The sequence below is a fragment of the Vipera berus genome, assembly GCF_964194415.1.
Source record: "Vipera berus genome assembly, chromosome: 3".
Classification (NCBI taxonomy): domain Eukaryota; kingdom Metazoa; phylum Chordata; class Lepidosauria; order Squamata; family Viperidae; genus Vipera; species Vipera berus.
Window position 1 is genome coordinate 33879077 of NC_138204.1, and position 24344 is coordinate 33903420.

Here is a 24344-nt window from a genome sequence, read left to right on the forward strand (position 1 = left end):
CTGATATATGGCAAAGTATTTAAGGACTTTATGCCCAATATATATTAATTTATGTATTGTAAACAAATGCTGAGTAAGATTGGAAAACAAAGATGTGTTCCCATTGAAATGGAGTATGAATATAATCTGATGCCTTATATCAGAGGTCTTCAAACTCGGCCCTTTTATGACTCATGGACTTCAACTCCCAGAATTTCTCAGCCAGACATGCTGGCTGAGGAATTCTGGGAGTTGAAGTCCATGAGTCATAAAAGGGCCGAGTTTGAAGACCCCTGCCTTATATGTTCTAGTTTAATGTTGCATTATTAAAACATGATCCAGATATGAGCATGATCAAAAAAATTAAAAAGCAGGATTTTTACAACAGAAGATGGCATTAATGCAGGTATATCCATGGGGAACATCACAGAGTTGGAAGTGATGAAAGCATTGCAGCACATCCCTGCACATTTTGTACATAATCATTTTGCACATACATAAGGGCTGGGATTTGCATTGTGATAGCACACGGTTAATTTCAGCATTTTGACAAAGCTTTGGAACCTGCAGAAAACTCACCTGATGATTGTATAGATTATAATGCTAAGCTGTGGCTTCTTTACAGGTGCCCTGTCTTATTAGTAGTTGGAGACAGCTCTCCTGCAGTTGAGGCTGTGGTAAGTAACCTAAACATTAGTTATTTCCTCAACACTATCTTGCTGTTTTTTCAAATTTTCTTTTACTGGAGGAAGTAGAATTTTCTAAATTTGGAATTTGCTTTATTTGAAGCATGTACAGTGAGGGGGAAAAATTATTTGATCCCTTGCTGATTTTGTACATTTGCCCACTGAACAAAGAAATGATCAGTCTATAATTTTAATGGTAGGTTTATTTTAACACTGAAAGACAGAATAACAACAAAAAAATCTAGAAAAAGGCATTTCAAAAAAGTTATAAGTTGATTTGCATTTTAATGGGTGAAATAAGTATTTGATCCCCTATCAATCAGCAAGATTTCTGGCTCCAAGGTGACTTTTATACAGGTAACGAGCTGAGATCAGGAGCACTCTCTCAAAGGGAGTGTTACTAATCTCAGCTTGTTACCTGTGTAAAAGACATCTGTCCACAGAAGCATTCCAATCAGATTCCAAACTCTCTACCATGGCCAAGACCAAAGAGCTGTCCAAGGATGATATGGACAAGATTGTAGACTTACACAAGGCTGGAATGGGCTACAAGACTTATTGCCAAACAGCTTGGTGAGAAGGTGACAACAGTTGGTGTGATTATTCGCAAATGGAAGAAACACAAAATAACTGTCATTCTCCCTTGATCTGGGACTCCATGCAAGATCTCAACTCGTGGAGTTTCAATGATCAGGAGAATGGTGAGGAATCAGCCCAGAACTACACGGGAGGATCTTGTCAATGATCTCAAGGCAGCTGAGACCACAGTCACCAAGAAAACAATTGGTAACACACTATGCCGTGAAGGACTGAAATCCTGCAGAGCCCACAAGGTCCCCCTGCTCAAGAAAGCACATGTCAAACCCGTCTGAAATTTGCCAGTGAACATCTGAATGATTCAGAGGAGAACTGGGTGAAAGTGTTGTGGTCAGATGAGACCAAAATCAAGCTCTTTGGCATCAACTCAACTCACCATGTTTGGAGGAGGAGGAATGCTGCCTATGACCCCAAGAACACCATCCCCACCGTCAAACATGAAGATGGAAACATTATGCTTTGGGGATGTTTTTCTGCTAAGGGGAAAGGACAACTTCATTGCATCAAAGGGACAATGGGTGGGGCCATCTTAGGTGAGAACCTCCTTCCCTCAGCCAGGGCATTGAAAATGGGTCATGGATGGGTATTCCAGCATGGCAGTGACCCAAAACACACAGCCAAGGCAACAAAAAAAAGTGGCACAAGAAGAAGCATGTTAAGGTCCTGGAGTGGCCTAGCCAGTCTCCAGACCTTAATCCCATAGAAAATCTGTGGAGGGAGCTGAAATTTTGAGCTGCCAAACGTCAGCCTTGAAACCTTAATGACTTGGAAATGATTTGCAAAGAGGAGTGGGACAAAATCCCTCCTGAGATGTGTGCAAACCAAGTGGCCAACTGCAAGAAATGTCTGACTTCTGTGATTGCCAACAGGGGTTTTACCACCAAGTACTAAGTCATGTTTTGCAAAGGGGCGAAATACTTCTTTCACTCATTAAAATCAATTTATAACTTTTTTGAAATGCGTTTTTCTGGATTTTTTTTTTGTTATTCTGTCTCTCACTGTTAAAATAAACCTACCACTAAAATTATAGACTGATCATTTCTTTGTCAGTGGGCAAACATACAAAATCAGCAAGAGATCAAATAACTTTTTCCCTCACTGTAAATAATTTATCTGCATTTTAATAATAATAATAATAATAATAATAATAATAATAATAATAATAATAATAATAATAATAATAATAATAATAATAAAGTTGGAAGGGACCTTGGAGGTCATCTAGTCCAACCCCCTGCTAAGGCAGGAAACCCTATACCATTTCAGACAAATGGCTGTCCATTCTCTTCTTTAAAACTTCCAGTGTTTGAGCATTCACCACCTCTGGAGGCAGGTTGTTTCACTGGTTAATTGTTCTAACTGTCAGGAAGTTTCTCCTTAGTTCTAGGTTGCTTCTCTCCTTGACTAGTTTCCATCCATTGCTTCTTGTCCTGCTTTCAGGCGCTTTGGAGAATAGCTTGGCTCCCTCTTCTTTGTGGCAGCCCCTGAGATATTGGAACACTGCTATCATGTCACCCCTCACCCTTCTCTTCATTAAACTACTATATACTATTATTGTTTAATTTAGGCAGTTTTCTGTATTTTAAGATATAAGATACAAGGTTCCTAAGTGGGGAATCTCAACAGTCATTAATATAACTAACTAAAGAAGTTTGAATTTTCATTTCAAAATGGAATATTTGCATATTCAGAACCACATAGCACTTCGTGATTTCAATGGAGGCGATCTAAATTGCATGATTTCCTGTATTCCTCTGAGTTGGTTTAATCTGCAGGTTGTATATAGACAAAGCAAACGCCGAAAGCATCTCTGAAGGAACTGGCTATATGAATTGGATTTGTCACTTCCTAAAGGTTTAGGGATTCTTACTCCCATCAACTCCCATCAACATCTGACTCTCTATGTTGCAGACTACATGGGATTTTCCTTTTTTTTTCTTAATAACAATCTTGATAGTTTTGTAAAGATTAGTTTGTGAAACAGAGACACGCCCAGTGAATTTTTTGACTGGGTGGTTATTAAACATACATCTGAGTCCAACATGCTATTCGCTATTACAGCTGTTGATGTTGAAGCCTTCTTGAAAGCTGACATAGTGGTGATGTGATCAGGTTTGTTCTAGCAATCAGATGCTGAAATGCAACGGTTATTACAGGAAAGCTAGGATTATTGTCTTTAAAATTAGTGACTAACTAGTATTTTAGTTTTAAGTCTTGCTTCTAATATATAGATACTGTTGTTGCTGAGGCATTGGCTTCCTAGTGAGGGCTTTCAATTATAGTTACTGTATTTTCTGGCGTATAAGACGACTTTTTAACCCATGAAAATCTTCTCAAAAGTCAGGGGTCGTCTTATACGCTGGTGCTGAAACTTTAGGGACAGGGCTGGCTAGAAAACCTGGAGCGGATCTCCCATTTGGTCTGTGCAGGGAAAGTGGGACCAATTGGAGAAGAAGCTGCAGTCTGTGATTTTTTACAGGCTGGGGTCTGGGCATCTTTCCTTCTAAAGTTGAAGAGCAGCTGCAGTCTATCCCAACTTGAAAGGCAGGTGGGGAATGCAGCAGCCAGAGCAGCTGCTTAGTTCTAAGGACACATTTGACTCAGGAACTGGGCAGGCTGGCTGGAAAACCTGGAGCAGATCTCCCATTTGGTCTGCACAGGGAAAGCTTTAGAGTGAATTAGGAAAAGTTTAATCCACTTGCACTGTTTTATGTTTACATGTTTGATGACAAACAGCCTTATGTTTATAAGTGACAGTTTTCCTACTAAGTACCTGCATGTCATAAGCATTTGAATTAAAATTACCATATTAAAATCAAATCTGATGTTTTTTAATTTTTATTTGGTGTGCGTTGGAAGAGGGGTAGTCTTATACGGCGAGTATAGCCCAAACCCTATAATTTAACAGGAAATGTAGGGGGTCGTCTTATACGCCCAGTCGTCTTATACGCCGGAAAATACGGTAGTTTGTCAGATATAACTATGTATAACTATATAACCATATAACCATATAAATATATTATTTTACATTATTTTATGTTTCATAGGTTGAATGCAATTCACGCCTAGATCCAGTAAATACCACACTCCTGAAGGTAACCAAAAATTAAAGATTTCTGTGATGAAAGGTGATTGTGGGAAGAATGATTTCTTACAACCATTCATTCATCAACTGTCTAAAATTACACTAGAAGTAATGATAGCACTGAACAAAACAACTTATCACCCATGCCCACCCAAAGCTATAGCCATTGCAGTGCCCCCAGGGTCACGAGATAAAAATTAGGGTGCTTGGCAGTCTGCTCATACTTACAGCCACAGGGGTGTTGCAACTGTCTCACCCACCTATTTCCCTCCACATCTGTGCCCTTTTGGTCCTCTGCAACCCTGCACTGTACTGCCCCAGCTGACCCCTGCCACCTTCTTGCCCCCACTGCTGATAAGGCATGTCAGGCCTGGCTGCTGAACCATATGAGCTGGCTTTGCATGATGGGGAAAAAAAGGGGGGGAGAGACACAAAGCAGCCTCTCCCAGAGCTAGAACTTGCCAAAATACTACTTTTTACCACACTCTTGGACTGTTTGGGGATGGTTTTGCATTGTGAAAAAGGAACAAAGGGCTAGGAGCAAGAAAACGGCAGTTTTGGGTGCAGAGCACATGGCGGCAGGGGTTCAGTGTGCAGTTTAGCAAGGGTGACTGGGACTGGACTGGGATGCCTACAGCTTTCTGGAGCATGGCAGATCTGGGGCCACTTGCTGCCCGGCAAGGCAGAGTGCTGGCCAGCTTAAAGGGCAGAGATAGTGCAAGAGATGGGGAGGGGGCATTAGAAACCTCAGTTTGGAGCTGGGTGGTACCAAGCCCAGAATGGCTTGGATTGTGATGGGTTCTCAGCTAACAACTGGTAAAATTCACATAACAATGGCAATAAGGATTGCCAGCCTGGTGGTTGCTAAGCAGTATAGTCACATGATGGCTCACTTTACAACTATATTGCTTAGCGACCAAAATTCCATTCCCAATTGTTGTAAGGCAAGAACTTCCTGTAGAGATATTTAGGGTTTTATATATGTTTATAGTCCCTCAGTATTAATTTTACAAATCTTCAACTAACATGGTTCACAAATCTCTTCCAGCTTAAAAGAACAAGTCCTGATGTGTTATTTATTCCATCCTAGTAGCTAGGTGTGAGTGCATTTATTACATGTTTCATATATCTATTTTGTCTTTTCCTGTTTTGCCAATGTTATGTTTTATTGTCTCCCTTTTGCAGTATATCAGGGACTTGTATTTACCTGGAAAAAGTTCAGTTTTAAAGTGTGTTTTGCTTCTCTATGTATAGTACTCTGATGGAATCACTTAATAGTTCATTTTTTTTGACCATCCATTTTTCTCTTCCAGATGGCAGATTGTGGGGGATTGCCCCAAGTTGTTCAGGTATATTTTTATTATAGGAATTGTCATACTTAATACATCTAAAGGATATCCATCTAATCATTTATTGCAGTTTTTAACTGCAGTTTTTAAAAAATGCCAAAAGAATTTGTAATATATACCAAATTAATTAATTATGAAATACCAAAAGGAACAACAAAAGGGAAAAATCTAGAAAATTAGACTGGAAAATATCCTGAAAAATCAACAAAGATATATAAACCACCCAAGTATAATTATTTAATTATGTAATAATGCCTCAAATTGTGTATAGCAATACTTGCATATACTTCTTGATTATTATTTTTCTTTTCTAGCCTGGGAAGCTAACTGAAGCTTTCAAATACTTTGTTCAAGGAATGGGTTACAGTAAGTGATAATATAATGTCTTTGCATTAATTTCCATTTAGAGCCTACTAAGTGACTGAGATTATTTGTTTCTCAATCATGGATCCTATTCTGTACTTTGGCCATCATAAATTCATACACATTATTGTACTGGAAGATAGTTTTGTCTACCACAGTAGGACCTTTGAAAAGGTCCTTGAATTACAGTTCTGCCTTTTAGTGATTTGTTGTCTAGTTTCCAAAAGGCTGTTTTAGAGAGAGTCAAATATCTAACCTCTGCTTAAAAGATTATCATTACAGTTTTTCCTACCAATAACTTTATTGGCAGAGGTGATGCATAGGCTATTCTTAAAATGTTTATCTGTAAAGGAAATATGCATGAGCATTTTTCCAATATGGAAATTAATATCAGGTTCAGTAAAAGCCAAACAACTGAAACCATGTTGTAAATTGCCCAAAATATTCTTTATTGTTTTACTAAACAATTCTTAAAGTTTTAGAATTCAAAATATGGAAACGCTTATGGCAAGGCAAGGCTTACATTGTCTCAAGTTTGTTATAACTACGGTACCCTAACTTTGTTTCCCATTCCCTCTCTTATCTCTGCTTCCAGTCCCTTACATGCAGCTCAGTCACCTGAACACTGAGTCAGGTATCTACAAGTATATGTCTGGTTTGGCCGAGTTCCATTTTTCTTATGCATTATGCCGCTTATAGCATGGCCTGGTGATCTTTGGCACTCCAAGCCATCTCATTGTACACTTTTTGTGCTACAATCTTTTTTAGTGGTTTAATTTGCATTGGTTGGACTATTGCATGGTTTGCAGCTAGATGGTGGTGTAGGAATCAAATAAACAAATTCCAGCTTTCTGAAAAAAGCTTCCCAGGCTATCCTTGTACTGTATATAGAGGGGAGAGGACACAACTGCTTTGCACAGAATGTTTGCTGATTGACTGTATCAGGGTGTTCCCTGATCAAAGGCTTGTACAACCGTTTCACTTCTGAGAGTGGAATGATATGTAGGAGAAACATTATTCCTAACTCTTCTTCAGCAAAACATATAGGTAGTTGGAGGGTATTTTAAAGAAGCAATTACAAGTAAAAGTACAAAGTGAAAATTAAGCTGAACTGGGAGGGAGAAGTGAAAAGGAATTTTATTTGCAAGCAAGATCTGAAGATGAGAAAGGGTTTAAGCAGTTTCTACATACAAACGTTCCTGCATTTTACCCCAGCAAGTACAGATTAATGAACCGTGAACAGAGTGATGCCTGATTTGCTTTTCAGCAGCAGCTCTCCTTTTCTTTCTGCCTCCTCCATTATTAGACCGCTGAGGCAGTTAAAAAACATTTGTTATTTCTGGCATTCACCGCCTCTTTCCTTACAGTGCCATCTGCAAGCATGACCAGGTTGATCCGTTCCCGGACCCAGTCATCTTCAAGTGTAGGTTCTGGAGAAAGCACTCAAGCACGGTTTCAAGCTAACAACCTAAGGGAGGCAAACATGGGAATACCTGAAACTACTCAAGTCCATGGCAATCCTCAGACTATGGAAGTATCCTGCTAAGCAAGCATGAGAATCCAGACCATTCCTTTTCTCTCTTCTGCACCCATCCAACAAATGGCATTAAAGGTTTTTTTCCTCTCATTATGCCTGCTAACTTTTCACCTGTCTCTTTGGTGTTATATCTAGTTATGTTTGTACAGAAAGTTTAGCTGCCTACGGCTGTACCGAACAATAGCTGCTGGAGGTACAGGAGTGATTTTTGAGCTTTTTTTGCAGGCTATAGATCAAAAGCTGGGTCTCTCCTTTTGCCTTTCTCCCCTCCCTCCAGGGAAACTGCACATTTTGTTTTAATTCCTTCCACCTCTCCATCACACCTTCATATTTATCTGCTTGAAATACTTGGTGCTCTTTAAAAGATGTTCCCTGGTGTGGTGGTGGTGGTGGTTTTGATCTCTTGAAAATGGCTGTTTGGTTCAGCCAGTTAATTCTATGTGCAGAGCTTTGCTCTGTAACATGCAAGGGAAAGAAATACTTTCATGGATGCTGCAAGGGCTTGCTAATTAATGCTGTATAAATCCAAATTTAGCTTGTTCTCAGTTGAATATGACGAAATAATGTGTGTGTCATAAATGTGGTAAATGCGCTTCCACAGTGGGCTTGCCACTGAAATTGTATACATCTGTATGCGTCCATTAGCTACTAACTTCCATTGGTGCTAGGCAAGATGAAGATGTCTTCATTTCCCCTGGCCTCCTATGCTATCCGATCATTTGAAAACAGTGAGTCTCTCCTGTCTTCTTGAAATCCAGATGATCATTTTTGTGGGTTTTTTTTACTTAGAATTGCTTTCTAGTGTGCTTCTGCTAAAAGGCATTAAGGCTTTTGACTGTGGTCCTAACAATATCTTTGGAGTTCTGATTGGAGAGGACATCTTTGATTCAGAACTCCAAGAGCGGATGTATTTCTGTTCTAACTCTTGAGATCATAACATAATGTATGAGTTGTACAAGAGTTCTATATTTCATAACTGAGCAGGAGAAAGTAAGCTGTTTCCTGTTGGTTTATTCAGAAGCACCTCTCACTAGAACAATTAGGCTGCAAGAAGAATTAGTTATTTAGCCCAGCTCAATTTCCAAGAAAGAGGGCATATTATTCAACTGTGTGTAAAGGATTTACATGCTATAAAATAGGCAAAGTTACATTATAGTAGATTTAGAAATAGAACCAGATGATATTTAGTATAATTCCCAACATCCTGTACAATGAGTTCCTGAAGCTGAAAACAAACAAAAAAAAAATCCAAAGTTGAAAATAGATACTAAACCAAATATCTTAATTTTCACAATAAATTATACACCCTTAATTTCTAAAGGGAATTAAATGTATTAGTTCAGAGATATATTTATAATTATTGAAATAAGATAAATTGTATTAAATTGAACAACTAAATTCTAAATTCTGCTTTTGAATAGTTGAGTGAGTAAGAAGACAATGCTATTCATATTGACCCTAAAAATAAATCTCATTGAATTTAATGGGTTTCCTTCCTATCTAAGTGTATGTGGAGACTGGACTAATCTTGAATGAATATATATAAAATGGAAATTATTCATTCTATATTTGAAAGACTAGTTCAACATTTATTATAATGCTAATTCTGTATCTGTGAAAGACCATTTGGTTCTTTATGTAGATTTTCCCTCCACTATTTTCATTAAAACAAATATTTTACTATGGACTATTACTGAAAAAAAATTCTCTTAACTTAGAAGGAAAATATGTAGACACACACAAACACGTACATAAATATAATTTATATTCTGATGGAAATAGATTAAAATGAATAAGTGCACTAAGAATCGGGCAGTTTGGGAAATAACTTAAAACATCTGCTTCACTGGGATTTCAGAATATAATTCTAAACAGACTATAGAATTGAATTAACTCAGGATTTCTGAACCCATAGCTATTTTTGTAGCCTTTCTCTCAAGCAGATGCATTACTAAAAATACAAAAGGGAAATATCTAAACTGAAATATTTGTTCTTTTTGGGTTATATAAAACTATTATTTCATTTAAATACTAGTTAAAGGAATGTTTTGATGTAGTTTATATTGTAAAAGTGTGCTCTGCTTATGGCCTGTATATTATATATGTGTTTATGAAGGGTATCTGTGTGTGCATGTGTGCATGCACACACATTCATTCCATGCAATGCTGTTAAATTTAATTCTCTGCTCCTGGTAGATATCGAAAATTTTTACCATGAGAATTAGAAAGTTTCTAAATCATTATTTTCTTGAATTCAGAATAATTTTGTGTTTTCTGATTTTAGCTGTGAAAGAGAAAATCTAAATCATCTTTAGACAGTGAGATTGCTGTTATTGGGAAGAGAAATGCAGCTGTATTTTTCATGAAATTATGGCAGAATATCTACTTTTTACTGTTGTGTATTGTTTATAAGGCCAAGATCTTCAGGAACTGTCAGATTCAATTCTGTTTCAGGTAGAGGAAGGGATTGAAAGATTTTGCCAGGGGAAAAATTGAAAGCAGTTAAATAAAGTATAATCAATTTTAATTGTTAAGGTGATTGTCTCTGTGTTTTTTGTTCCTCGCTTTTGGCTTGATATACAATCACTTGAATTGCAAAATGATCAAATTAGTTTCCCCAAGCTTAAAGATAGCACAAAAATTTAGAAGATTTCCTCCTTTTTCTGAAGACCCAATTGCCAATCAAATAGAAATGTTGGACAGGAAGCAAGGACAGAAAGCAAGATGGCTGCTTGGGAGCTTAGCTACCACAGTTCTTGTGAAAAAGAAGCCAAATAAAGAAAACAAAGTGTGGAAGTCAAATAAGCAATTTAAAAAAAAATAGACGTGATGAGAGGCAATAGGAAAGAAGGCAGCAAATGTGAAAACTGAGAGGACAGAGGCATTTATTTCCTCCCTTCAGAAAAACGTTTTTCTTCCCTCAGATGGAATACAAATTTAGAAGCTAAGAAGACTGAAGAAGGCCAGTCAAGAACAAACAGAAAGTTAGAAATGCACATTTTTGTTTCATCCTAGGAAGTAAACCTTTTTTTAAATAAAAAACCCAAATTTAATAAAACCTTCAAGAGAAAAATATATATGCAATAACAGGATCTAAGAAATCAAAGACAGTCTTCTGGTATCTTTATCATGTGTGTATCAACTTCTAATTTTGTATTAATATCCAGCGTGCATAGATTTTCCCCATGCCTATTCTCACATAACATTTCATTGTGCCAGATCCAAATTAAAAGCCAAGATTGTTCCAAATGTGACTTGTGAGTTCTCCTTTGCATATACTCTAGATATGATTAATTATGCTGTCAGAAAGTTCCACTTCACCCTGGTGGAATTTTTGTTTAATGGCGGGTCTCTTTAAAGCTCTGGTGTTGGCACTCTGAGGCACTATAACTGATTTTTCAGTTTTTCAGAGTACTTCATTTGGAATCCCATATGCTCTAAAAAGTGATTTGCAGCATGTGTGTTCAAAGAGTTTGGTTTGATATTTTGGTAAAAATTATGAAGCCATTTTTTGGGGAACAGCATTGCAGAGTAAATGACCTATCTGAAAATAATTAGGCAAGATATTCTTACTCTTACAAGCTTAACTGGCTTTAGATGTTAAAAACTGTACAAAATACAAGAAAACTGACCGAGCAAGAACACAAATATGTTAATATAACTGATCTCTGGCTCCACCTTTTTTTCCAACCATTGTTGCTCTGGTTTTATCAGAAGCTTGGTGATGTGGTTTGTGTTTGTGCACACAGAAATGTGCAGGGTTATAGTTCAGCTAGATACGATAATTTATGCTACTTTTAGCCTACTGGGACAGATAAGATTTCATAAGTGACCAGCAGGGACTAAATAATCCCAAAGCTTCCAGCGACATTTTAATATTAGTCTGCCAGTCAGAAGGTGGCATGATGGTGACAGATATTTAAACTTGACTAGGCTTCATTTGCAATGAGTTCAAGTCCACTTTAAGAATAAATTAAGCCTAAGATAAGCATGTATAGCCTTCAAGACAATTTCCATCTTCTCCTGTGTAAGAATATGTTATTCACTAATACGTACTAATCCACACTTTGGAATCTGAAGACACTTGAAATTATTGAGAGTAAACAGCCAAATGGTTGCCATGGTAGACAGGCTGCAGATCATCCCTTTACCACAGTTTTTACCCCTGTAAAACTGTTGTTATCCCTTCTACCTTTTATATTCTGAGGGGAAGATTTGCAAAACAATACCGACCAAGAAGTTTTTATAACTGGGTGGTTATGTCCTAACAGCTTTCTTAGAAATAAAGATTATTTTGGAGATATACTTTGCAATGCTCATTTTATCATTTAATTTCTTTAAAAAAAATAAAAACAGGACAAAGATGACTATAGTGTATAGTGCACATTCTACCCTTGTGCACTGTTTTGAGAGTGCTGAACACTATTATAGCAGTGTCTTTGGGATCTAATTTATCACACAGTGGTTTTCTGTGGAGAAAAATGAAACAGTCATCAACCACCTTTCCATTACGTCAAAGGAAGCTGAGCTGTTTGTGAGTTCTTAGAATTTAACACTTCTTAATAACATGCACTCAAACTATAAAAGTTATACCAATGTGCTGTGTATCATGCTTGGGCGCACTTGGCATTAAGAAGGATCAAGATAACATTGTTTCGATATTATTTGCACCTGTATACTGCATGAAAACAGTTGCCTGAAAGACTGCAGCAAAGGTCCAAACCAATAGAAAAATAGTTTGCAGGCAACTCATGACATTTGTATTTCAAGAAACTTCCACTAAAGAAAAGGGCTTTCTCTAGAGCACCCATATGAATAGTTCTCTAGTTAGAATTGGGTGTTGTCATCAGTTTCCGGAGCTCCTACATTGAAAGAAAAATTCCCTACATTGAAAGAAAAAAATCTGAAGACCTGGCTATTGTAGAATGAAAGTTGAGTACAAACCATTTTGAGTTAAACAAAAATATGAGATACTTTACTCTAGCTAGAATACTTTTAAAATGGGGGAAGTTAACAACTGCATGAACCATTGACTGGTATAATTATAGCTTATTATTGTGTAGCAAAATGTAAAATATGATTGCTAGGAATAGTGCAATGGAAGCCAGAGAGCTAGGATAAAGAAGAGCATAGAACTACATATTTTTTTCGGGAAAGAGTTTAAGTTAAGTTTAAGTTTATTGAATTTATATACTGCCCTTTTCCCGTAGGACTCAGGGTGGTTTACAAAGTATTTAAAAACATCAATACAATACAAGAGTTAAAAACAGTTAAAATAATTAAATTTGATCTCTGAGGGGGGGAAAAAAACACCTCTCAGCCTAGGCCGGAAAGCTTGAAGAGCCAAGGTTTCAGGTCCCGGCGGAATGACCGAAGATCGGGGGCAGTCCTAAGCTCCACGGGCAGCTGGTTCCACAGGGCAGGCGCACCCACTGAGAAGGCCCTCCCCCTGGGTGTTATCCGCCGGCAGTCTTTTACAGGCAGCACCCTGAGAAGGCCCGCCAAGTGGGAGAGCACAGGACGAAGGGAACTTGATGCCGGCAGCAGGTGTTCCCTCAAATATCCCGGACCCAAGCCATTTAGGGCTTTATAGGTCATCACCAGCACCTTGAATCTCACCCGGAGGGCAACTGGAAGCCAATGTAGCTCACGGAGTAGAGCCATTAACTTTTAACAAATTGCAATAGGAAAAGGTGCTTTTAGAACTTATTCATAGGATTATGCTAGTAGCAGATATATATATTTTTTTACTAACATGAACATTTCAGTATCCGTTATTAAGTTCATGCCTTCCAGATTACAGGGCAAGAGGCTTTTTAAAAAGGCACATTCTTAGAAAAAAAGGCTTTGAGATGGAAGCCATCTTAATTATGCTGCCCTCTTACCGGACAACTTTTTGATTACTGATGTAAGACAGATATTGTATTCCTGAGCAATATTCATCCATCCATGCTCTCTCTTCCCCTGCCTTCAGAGGTTGTTGCTTCTTGTTTGTGGTATGCTGTAATACTTTCAACACTAATAAAACATCCACCTTAGAAGAAACTAGCAGTTGATTAATTGTAACAACATTTGGTTTCTTTTGTATTTTCCTAACAGTCTTCAAGGACAATAATGTGATTTTTTTATGTTTCTTTTCTGCCTTTTGTTGATAGGTCCCTCTGAGTGGTATACTAGAAGATTGCTGTTAGCAACAAATTTTGATGGGAAGCTTGCCCAGTAAGAGGAAACAGATTGCTAACCAGACAAGCCCACAACTGAACACATGGCACAGCCAGAGCTATAGCGTAAACCTGTCAGGTAGAGGTTATGCTGTGCTACCATCAGCCTGAGTCTTAAAACAACAACACACACATACTGTACATACAGATTTTGTGTCTATGCCAGACTAAATTCATAGTCTCCCAATTTCTAATCTAGTGATTTAAGCACCACACCAAAGTGGCTCTCTACACCAGCAAAAGAGGGATTTAATCATTTATCTCCTTAGTATATGCTTTGCTATATTGATTTTGGGGGATAGAAAAAGAAAACAATTCCAAGCAGAAAAATAGGGGGAAACATAGGCTTCTGGACATCTCATTTTTGTATGCAATGATTTATTTTCATACATAATAAAACAAGTAATGTGATTTATTACCCGAAAGGTTACAGTCACATGATATATATACATATGAAGTATAGTTTGTGAAATTTATGTTGTGTACTGTGATCTGGTTCTGTGTGCCAGTGGAAATGGAAGTCTTTAGCACTTACATGCTAGTTATCTAGCAGCTTTTATTAATTTTGGTTGAGATTCTAAATCTTTGATTGAACATGAAGCTTATTAACAACACAGGAGCTATAATATTTAGTCTGCCCCACAATATAGCAATGAGGAACAATGTGAGACAGACAGTTCCACTGCCAGATGGATTTTCAGTTGGCCAGTTTGGAGTCCTTGATGGGTCGATATCCACATGGAAGTTAACTCAGGGTTCTATCTTGACCCTAGGATTCTTCAACATCTTTATAAATGAGGAAATAGAAGGGATGCTGTTAAATTTGCAGATGACACAAAACGGAGGGGGGGAGGGTTTGCTAACAATCCAGAAAACAAGCTCAAGATTCAAATGGAAATGCAACAAAATGTTGTTCAATAGTGAGAAATGGAAGATTGTGCACTTAGCTAGGAAAAACTAGATACACATTTACGGCAGATGATACCAGCCTTAGAAGTAGTAACTGTGAGAAGAATCTGGTAGATCACAGATTAAACATGGACCACTAAAAGAGACTGCAGGTTTCGGTTTCATCACAGAGGTATAGTGTCAAGTTCACAGGAAGTAATAGTACTGATCTATGCTGTACTGGTCAGACTAGAATATTGTGTGCATTTCTAGTTGCCACAATACTGTATAAAAAGGATGCTAAGGAACTAGAAATAGCTCAGAGAAAAGGAACAACAATGATGGTAAAGGGTTTGAAAATTAAAACCTACAAACAGCAGTTAAAGGAATTTGGTATTATTAAAGGTATTATTAGCCTAAAAAAGAGAAGGCTAAGGGGAGATATGACAGCTGACTTCCAATATATGAAGGAATATCTTAGGGTAGAGGCTATAATTTCTTTTTCATAGCACCCAAAGATAAAAGGAGAACCAATGGGGGGTATCTTAACACTAAGAAATAACAGATTTGTAATAAGGAAGTACAGTATTTGCTGATTGTGAGAGCTATTGAGCAGCAGAAAAGCCTACCTTCTGAGCTTGTGGATGCTCCATCACTGGAAAATTTAAATAATTTTTTTTGGCAACCCTTTGTCTAGGATAGTATGAAGATCCTGCATTGGGCAAAGATTGGACTAGATTCTACAAAGATCAATTGGTTCTCTTTTCTTTTTTTTAACTTTCCTTGGAATAAGGAATATTGCAAGGGTGAAAATAATCCTGTTCCTAATACCCAGTAAATAATGACCTGAGATCAAGAGATGATTTTTGATAGCTTCCCCTGAATTTGTGAGGGTTGAATAAGAATGAGAATTGAATAAAAGATCTTGTTGCACTTTCAGTTTACAGAAAGTTCACATCTCTAGAATTCCATCAATCCCTCCTGAACTGGGAAATGTGTAAGGTAGATTAGAATTCTTCTTAGTTCATTGCTCTTTCTTTACTACCTTACATTTAATCTTCCCCTCATTTTTTAATTTATTGACTGATCTATAAGAGTTTCTATTTAATCTTTGTACTTACAAGAGACTCAGTTTGGTTTAGTAGAAAAAAAATCCTGAACTAGGTCTCATGTAGAGAAGCCAGCTGGGTGACTATGGGTCATTTTCTGTGACTCTAGATTGGACAATCAGAAAACATCCTGGAAGAATGTAGTTACACTAGCTATGAAAAATGCATGGATCTGTCCATATAGTTACCAGAAGACTGACTTGAAGAACCATAATCATAAAATTTTAAAATAATGTTTTATTCAGTAGCATTGGTAGTGACCTTTAAAAAAAAGAGCCAGTTTTAGTATCATTCTTAGAGAATTAAATAATAAAATAAGTAACAAAAATAATTACTGTAGTTATAAGCTATTAGGATGAGTATTCATCATCAGTTGTGGTAAAATAGATGCAAAAACAGGTGATTAGTTTTAAAATGCTTTAACAAGTAAGCAGCTGAAACTGAAAGGTTGAAGTAGACAAGGTGGTGTGCCCTACTAGCAAAGGAATTCCACTGGTGATACCTGAGAATAGAGAGTACTGTCTGGCATTCTCAGTTGAGTGCTTCAGCCTGGGGGGAGGACAGTAAGGGAAAAATCTTTCTTAGTATATTTGTATAAAAAAGGTGGCCGTATAGAATTTTGGATTTGAATTATGTAGTGCTATGATGAAATGTTTTGTCTTGACCACAAATGAATAGGAAACAATTTGTTGTTGTAATATATTGTTGGGAACTAGCTTCTATCAACACATCATTCACATTTCTACATTCTCATCTAGAGGAAGCTGTGAGATAATCTTCAAATGAAACATACAGTATGTAAAGCACTTTGCAAGAATACTTCAAATATTGAGAGGTTAAAATCACACATTAACCTAGTCAGTGTTTATTTTTTCTTTTAATTTGCAATTGCCAATTCACCCATAGTTGTTGCAGTCAGTGATTTTCCTTCTAAAGACACAGAGTCAGTACTAAGGATGGGGGAACAGCTGAGTTTGGTATCTGAATAAGTATTAACAGACAAGATAATGGACAAAACACATGAGGTATTTGCATCAAGCAGTGCAGTAAACATTATGGTAGTCATCAAGAGGGATATGTCCTGGAGAGGTTAGGGAGATCCCCATTGCAGGATAATTCCATATCTTCAAAACATCCATGGTGAGACCTTATTTTGTTTTTCATATCTACTTTGTATTAGCTGTCCAAATTAGTTTAGCTGCCAATTTTCCATTTTTCTTTACATTTTACAGTATTGTATTTATGTTTAATGTTATTGATATTTAAAATTAAAAATGGCACAGTACAAGATAAAAACACTCCAACCTCAACTTTTTGTTTGTACACATTAATGTATAACTAGCCACTTCTATAGTGACAAATCTATCTAATCGACAAAACCAAAGTCAAAGTTTCATTTTGTTTCATTATTTGAGATGTCCTCTGAGCAGTTAGAAGGGCTAATTCAGCCTTTCTCAACCTGATGTTCTTCATTTGCATTAATATAATTCCCAAAATTCCAGTTGCCCATGTGGCTGGTCAGTCTGGGGACTGTAGACCCAACACATCAAGATTTAATTAACTCTTCATCCTTCATGCTTAAAGTCTGGATACTTTGGGTGTTAGTGTAGTCCCAAGAATGGGATAATAGCAGAGCATTTTTTTATGACAAAGCCTGCTCCTTGACTAGAATTTTAGAAAAAAAGGGAATTTCTTCAAGAAGTACGGCAGAATTTTACCTGAGGTCATGGCTTTAAGTTAAATTTCTTCTCCTACAGAGAGGGTGAATGGTGTCAAGTCAAGTCAGTAGCAACTGGCCAAGAATGCTGTGTACCTAACAACAGCATAGTTAAAATTTCACACAGGTAAGCATTGTGGTTTTTCCCTATCGGAAGTAACATCACAGAACATTGGGGGTGGGGAGTTTCTCTGTATTCCAAGAGATCCTCAGTCCTATAAGGAAAGTAGTTTCCCCCTTAACTTTCACACAATCTTTTTCATAGACAACTGAGCTCTGCAGTGTTCTTGTCTTCAGGTGGCTCTAAGATGGCTTTGATCGAGCCAAAGCTGAGGAGTTGTTACTGCTGCCTGCAAACCAGGAAGGTTCTTTCATCATAAGAGACAAGCGAAGAAAGGTATGGATTCTACATAATATTCAAAGAAATCTCCCAGTTCTGTAAGTGTGAGGAAATATAAGGTACACCAAGTGATAACATATAATTAAGCTTTGAAATTAATAAAGTTTTCTTCCTCAACTAAGACATAATGCAAGTTTTAAAGATACTAGCACAACTCTAAACATCAGAGAAAAGATCTCATTGCTTTCAAGAGAATGTAATGAAACATATACTTTCATTAATCTCTCTGAGCAGTAGGATTGAGTGGACTTGTTTCATTTCTAAATATGTTACAGATTGTTTTATTCTGATAAACAGGTTGCTACTCTTTATCAATCAGATGCAGAAATCATGAATCCTGGAATTGTGTAAAACTCTACTGCATTAACTGTTCGGAGAACAGCTGGCTTTATATCTTCCCCAGCCTTACCTTCCCAAGCTTGCACAAACTGGTAGATTATTATTCTGGCAATTATTTTTTAAAATTAATTAAAGGAAATTATACATTCTTTTCAGTTTCTGGTTGTGTCAATCTTTCTCTCTGTATAAGTGTGTGTTAGAAAAAAAGAGACAGGATTGCTTTACAGCATGTTGGCCACTAGGCAAAAACTTCACCCCTTTGGAAATGGCCAAAGATCTGTATTACAAAGATCACACGTTCCTGTTGGTGACCAACATTTGGGAAAATCTGTGTTATGTCCTGTTATAATACCAACTTTTCAGAAACCTACTGTCAGAGGGAATTTTGAAGTTCATGGAGGAGGAAGGTTGTTTTTCAGCTCTTCCCATGTGATCTCTTATTAATTTGACCTTTACTTGTCAATAGGTTATTCAGTTCTACCATTTGTCGTCTGTTATGTGTGCCCAGCCTGAGCCTCAGAATGTGTTAAGGGCCGTTTCTGGGCTATATTGTTAATTGGTTAACTCACTTGGCTGCTGTATTTTTTAGATGTTTTTAAGTGTTTTTATGGTTTTAGAATTTTAAGCCACCCAGAGTCACTTGGCTGAGATAGTTATAGAAATTTAATAAATAAATAACATTTGTAAGAATGTCGTGAAAAGTCTTGGTCTGGATTCTGTTCTGTGATCATGCTGTAAGAATTTTTTTAAGTTGGGTATTTTCATCAAGAAAATAAAAGTGCATTTTTACCCAAAAGCTGGAGAAACAACAGTGACTTATGCACTTGGATTTTTTTCAAAATAATATTATTATCCTCCATGAACTTCAAAATTCCCTCTGACAGTAGGTTTCTGAAAAGTTGGTATTATAACAGAACACAGATTTGGATTTTTTTCAATAATAATTAATAATAATAATAATAATAATAATAATAATAATAATAATAATAATAATAATAATAATAATAATAATAATAAAAACATTGAAGGAAAATGTGATAACAACTTGACATGGGCATGGCTTAAGATGGGAATCATCAAGAAAGAAACAGAAGGTTTAATACTGGCTGCTCAAGAACAAGCACTACAAACTAATGCCATGAAAGCGAAGATACAAAAATCTACTAACAATCCAAATTGCCGACTTTGCAACGACAAAGTTAAAACTGTTTCACATTTAATATGTGAGTGCAGCAAAATCGCGCAAACTGTTTACAAAGCTAGATATGACCGAGTTGCTAAACTAATCCACTGGGCATTGTGTAAAAAAATACGACTTGCCTGTGTCCGAAAAGTCGTGGGAACATAGGGTGGAACAAGTTGTCGAGAATTAGAGGGTGAAGATCTTGTGGGACTTCCGAATACAGATCGCCATTTGGAACACAACACGCCAGATATCACAGTCATAGAGAACCGAAGATGATTGATATCGCTGTACCAGGAGATGCCAGTCGAAGAAAAAGAACTGGGAAAAATTACGAAATACTGCGACCTGGCTATCGAAACTGCGCGATTATAGATGAAACGTGTAATAGTGATACCCATTGTCATTGGGGCACTGGGAACTATGTCCAAAAACTTTGCAAAATACATCAAGAAATTGCAGCTTCCTGCAATAACTCCAGCAAAGGTACAAAAAACTGTGCTACTTGGAACATCTTACATTTTAAGGAGATACCTGGTTGATACCTAGGATGCTGGCAGCAACCCGTGTCAACCATTAGTGCCAGTCAATTTGAGTGTTCAGTTGACTGAGGTTCATGTTATAATAATAAATAATAAATAATAAATAATAAATAATAATAATAATAATAATAATAATAATAATAATAATAATAATAATAATAATAATAATAATAATAGAGTTGGAAGGGACCTTGGAGATCTTCTAGTCCAATCCCCTGCTCAGTCAGGAAACCCTATACCATTTCAGACAAATGGTTGTCCAGTCTCTTCTTAAAAACTTCCAGTGCTGGAGCACTCACAGCTTCTGGAGGCAGGCTGTCCTGTCCCACTGATTAATTGTTCTAAATATCAGAAAATTTCTTAGTTCTAGGTTGCTTCTCTTTGGTTAGTTTCCATTCGTTGCTTTTTGTCTTGCCTTCGGGTGCTTTGGAGAATAGCTTGACTCCCTCTTCTTTGTGGCAACCCTTGAGATATTGGAACACTGCTATCATGTCACCCCTCGTCCTTCTCTTCATTAAACTAGACATACCCAATTCCAGTAACCGTTCTTTATATTTTTTAGCCTCCAGTCCCCTAATCATCTTTGTTGCTCTTCTCTGTATTCTGAGTCTCAACATCTTTTTTACAACATGGTGACCCAAACTGGATGCAGTATTCCAAGTGTGGCCTTACCAAGGCATTGTAAAGTGGTATTAACATTTCATGTGATCATGATTCTATCTGTTAATGCAGCTTAGGCTTTGACAGCTGCAGCACTCTGCTGGCTCATATTTAAGTGATTGTCCACTAGGACTCAGAGATCCCTCTCACAGTTACTACTATTGAGCAAGGTACCACTTATACTATACCATTGAGCAAGGTACCATCTATGCCATACCTGTGTATTTGGTTTTTCTTGCCTAAATGTAGAAACTTTTCACCATTGAATTTCATTTTAATAGTGAATGAATGAATGAACCTTTATTGTCAAAGTACAACCATGTATACATTGATTGGCTGAGCCTCCCTTCGTGCCCCCACCCCCAACTTACAGTGACACAAACCCTCCATCTTTACACCATGTGAGCTAATTGCACAACGCACCAGCCTTGCAAGTCAATTATACATAGTTTATAAAATTATTTCCCATTCAAAAGCCTAACAGCCCATGGATAAAAGCTGTTCTTCAGCCTGTTGGTACGGCTGGCTATACTTCTATATCTCCTACCCAATGGTAGGAGAGCAAAGAGATACCATGCTCAATATTCAAGTCTGTCAAGATCCCCCTGTATCTTAAGCCTATCTTCTGGTGTGTTGGGTATTCCTGCCAGCTTGGTGTCTGCAAATTTGATGAGTTCCCCACCTATCCCCTAATCCAAATCATTGATGAAGATGTTGAAGAGCAGTGAGCCCAGAACAGAGCCCTGGGGCACCCCACTACACACTTCCCTCCATGCAGATGCAGTTCCATTGAGGACTATATGCTGAGTACGGCCGGTCAGTCAGCTACAAATCCATCTGGTGATGATGCTGTCTAATCCACATTTTTCTATCTTATCAAGTAGTAGGTTGTGGTCTTCTTTATCAAATGCCTTACTGAAGTCCAAGTAAATTATATCCACAACATTCCTCTGGTCCACTAATTTTGTCACCTGGTTAAAGAATGCAATAAGATTTGTCTGGCACGATCTGTTTTTGACAAACCCATGTTGGCTTTTGGTTATGACTTTTCCTCTAGGTGTTCGCTGATTCGTTGTTTATCTTTTCCAGAATCTTCCCTGGCATTGATAGGTCTGTAGTTTCCTGGATCCATTTTTTCCCTTTTTTGAAGATACAATACAGTAGGCTGTCAGAAAACCTTATATATGAAAACCTGTCATGTTTATTTTATTTAATAGAAAGTAGTGATGGCTTATGTTGCTGTTTGAAGAAACCGCGCTTCATCCAAGGAACTAATTCAGCTTGTTTCATCATCTTTCCAAACCTGTGGCAGTAAAAAAATCTGTTCTCAACTGGCAACAGATCAAGAGGTTATTTTATTTTTTATATTCAACTTATACTCAACCTTTATCAACAACTCAAATAATATGGCTGGCTGGGTTGTTCAAATTATGCTAACAAACGTTTTGTAAAACCATGTTTGCACAATTTAGGGATATTTATTTTATTAGGTTAAAATATGTTGTTGGGAAACAATAGGCTATTTAGGAAAGTGACACCAAACCCCAAGTTACATACGCCCGGTTCAGTTATGACAGCTGCAGTGCCATTAGTCATTCACCCTTATGACAAACCATGGGAATGCTATAGTGCCCCCCCTCTCTTGCCCCCCATCCCGCCCCAGCAGAACCCGGAGCGCTCAGGACTGCTTTCCGTGTAGCCTGGAAGCAGTAGCCATTTTCAAGTCTCTTGCTGAAATGATAGCTGCTTTCAGAGCTTTCTGCTCCAATCAGCTATCTGCTGATTAGATAGCCATCAAGAGGCTGCAAAGCTCTTCTATCTCTCTAGGTTTTGGAAAGGCAATTCTTGCATAAAAGGCAGCTTCAGGACAAGCTTTCCAAGTTTTCTTTTGCTTAACCCCTCCCTCTCTTGCCCCTCCCCAAAAAACCCACATTGCTTCAATAAAAAAAACACCTGAGAGGGACAGATTTGTTGATAAACCCCTCATCCCCATTAAGTTTATAGAAATGTTGATAGGGATCAGACAAATTGTGGAATTTGGATTCACACTGGAACTTCCCTTCCCAAGATGACCAGCACAGAGTTAAAGAGGTGCTTTCAAAAAGAGAAATGTTTTTCCCTCTATAGTGAGCTGGAGCTGTAGTTTGATGGTCCTGCAGCAGTAAATATACGGAACACAACTGGCCTAAGTACTATATACTATTCTGAAGAAATTGTATTCAGCAGGATGTGAGATTTTTAAAGATGGGATCAAGTTACTTCACCATGGCTGGATTCTCATCACTTTCTCAGATGAAAAATTTGTATCTCAAGCAAGAGATTTTTTTTTAAAAAAAATGTATGCCTTGTCAGTTTTAACATTTCACATTGCCAACAAAAGCAAATAAGGACAGAATATCCCCAACAATCTCCAAACTATTTCAAACGCCTTGATTCTGGAAAGACAATGTGATAATTTTATGATACCAAATCATTGTTATTGATAAAATATATAAATATATAAAGCTAACTTTTTAGCTTTTAAGAGCTGTGGTGGCACAGTGGTTAGAATGCAGTACTGCAGGCTAAACTCACTGCTAACTCTAGGAGTTCGTTTCTCACTGGCTCAACATTGACTCAGCCATCTTTCTGAGGTCAATAAAATGAGGACTCAGATTGTTGGGGACCACATGCTGACTCTAAACCACTTAGAGAGGGCTGTAAAGCACTATGAAGCGGTATATAAATTTAAGTGCTATTGCTATCTTGCTTTCTAATTTACTGAATCTTTCATTTAGACCTTAACTCAGCAGATGCAAGGGCATTATTTTATGTTTTAGCACTTCTTCAATTATTGCCCTGGCACTGGCAAATTGAGAGATTACGACTGACTCAATCTTTCAAGGAGCTTTTGCAGCTGAAGGTGGCTTGAAGTCAAGTCTCCTGGGTTCTAATTCAACAATTTAACCGGTACTCCACACTGGTTCTATATTGTTTTAAAAATAATCCATGAGACAAGTTGTTTCTTTGCAACTCCAGAATCCTCAGCTGTAACAAGCATAAATCACTGTAGCAAGGAATATTGCATCTGTTGCTACAAGGGAAGAATCCATGCCATTAGCAAAATCCAGTACATTAGCCATGTACTGAAGCAGAATATGCTAATAGTTGTTTGCTTGTTCTTGTGACAAGCATCATATTTGAAATAAAATAAAAACAAAGCCATTATTATTTTAACAATGTTGTTCAGAAATGTTTTCTTTCATCTAGCTCAGACTTCTTGTCAGAAGAATCACTAACAGAAGACTCACCCATCAGTCTTGGCTCGTGAGCAGTTACTACTTACTTGTTTATGACTGATGACGTGTCATTACAGGGCTCACTAGACAGAAAAGGAAGGCAAACCAAAGATGTATAAAGCTAATATTGGAAGTATTTCTGTAATATTAAACTTGAACACAAGTTCTGTATTTTTATCAGGTTGATTCAAGGTGGTTATCCTTAAATCAGTGTTATTAGTTAACTTTTCATCTTTTTCAAGAAGCTTGGCTCTTTCAAATATTTTGTGTGTGTGTGTGTGTGTGTGTGTGTGTATAGTATATGTATTTTCCTTACAGGTTTTGCAGTTGGCAATTCATAATTGATTAGTAATGCAAAAGCTGAATAAACCAAATAATTGTTTCACCAGGCTGCAATGGATATTAATGTCA

General features: G+C 37.3%; 2 protein-coding genes across 6 annotated transcripts in view; both read left to right on the top strand.

Moving 5' to 3' along the window:
* The window catches only part of NDRG3 (NDRG family member 3), a 39953-nt gene extending 29114 nt beyond the window's left edge, over nucleotides 1-10839 (top strand). For 2 of the 5 annotated variants that reach the window (XM_081323384.1, XM_081323383.1), the window contains exons 12-17: nucleotides 605-656; nucleotides 4310-4357; nucleotides 5661-5696; nucleotides 6011-6062; nucleotides 6655-6693; nucleotides 7427-10130. In XM_081323384.1, the coding sequence (XP_081179510.1) occupies nucleotides 605-656; nucleotides 4310-4357; nucleotides 5661-5696; nucleotides 6011-6062; nucleotides 6655-6693; nucleotides 7427-7605 (406 nt within the window). In that variant the 3' untranslated portion in view covers nucleotides 7606-10130. Of the gene's footprint in view, nucleotides 1-604; nucleotides 657-4309; nucleotides 4358-5660; nucleotides 5697-6010; nucleotides 6063-6654; nucleotides 6694-7426; nucleotides 10131-10520 lie in introns of those variants that run through there. The other 3 variants (XM_081323387.1, XM_081323386.1, XM_081323385.1) reach the window with 3 other exon arrangements.
* A 1862-nt stretch (nucleotides 10840-12701) lies between these two features.
* On the top strand, nucleotides 12702-24312 carry SLA2 (Src like adaptor 2). Its single transcript, XM_081325207.1, is given in 11 exon segments — nucleotides 12702-13896; nucleotides 16703-16799; nucleotides 17572-17658; nucleotides 17829-17835; nucleotides 17839-17905; nucleotides 17908-17928; nucleotides 18229-18378; nucleotides 21873-21929; nucleotides 21932-22004; nucleotides 23905-23962; nucleotides 23966-24312. Coding segments are annotated over 11 exon segments (801 nt in total). The 5' UTR covers nucleotides 12702-13799; the 3' UTR covers nucleotides 24053-24312.
* The last annotated feature ends 32 nt before the right edge of the window (nucleotides 24313-24344 follow it).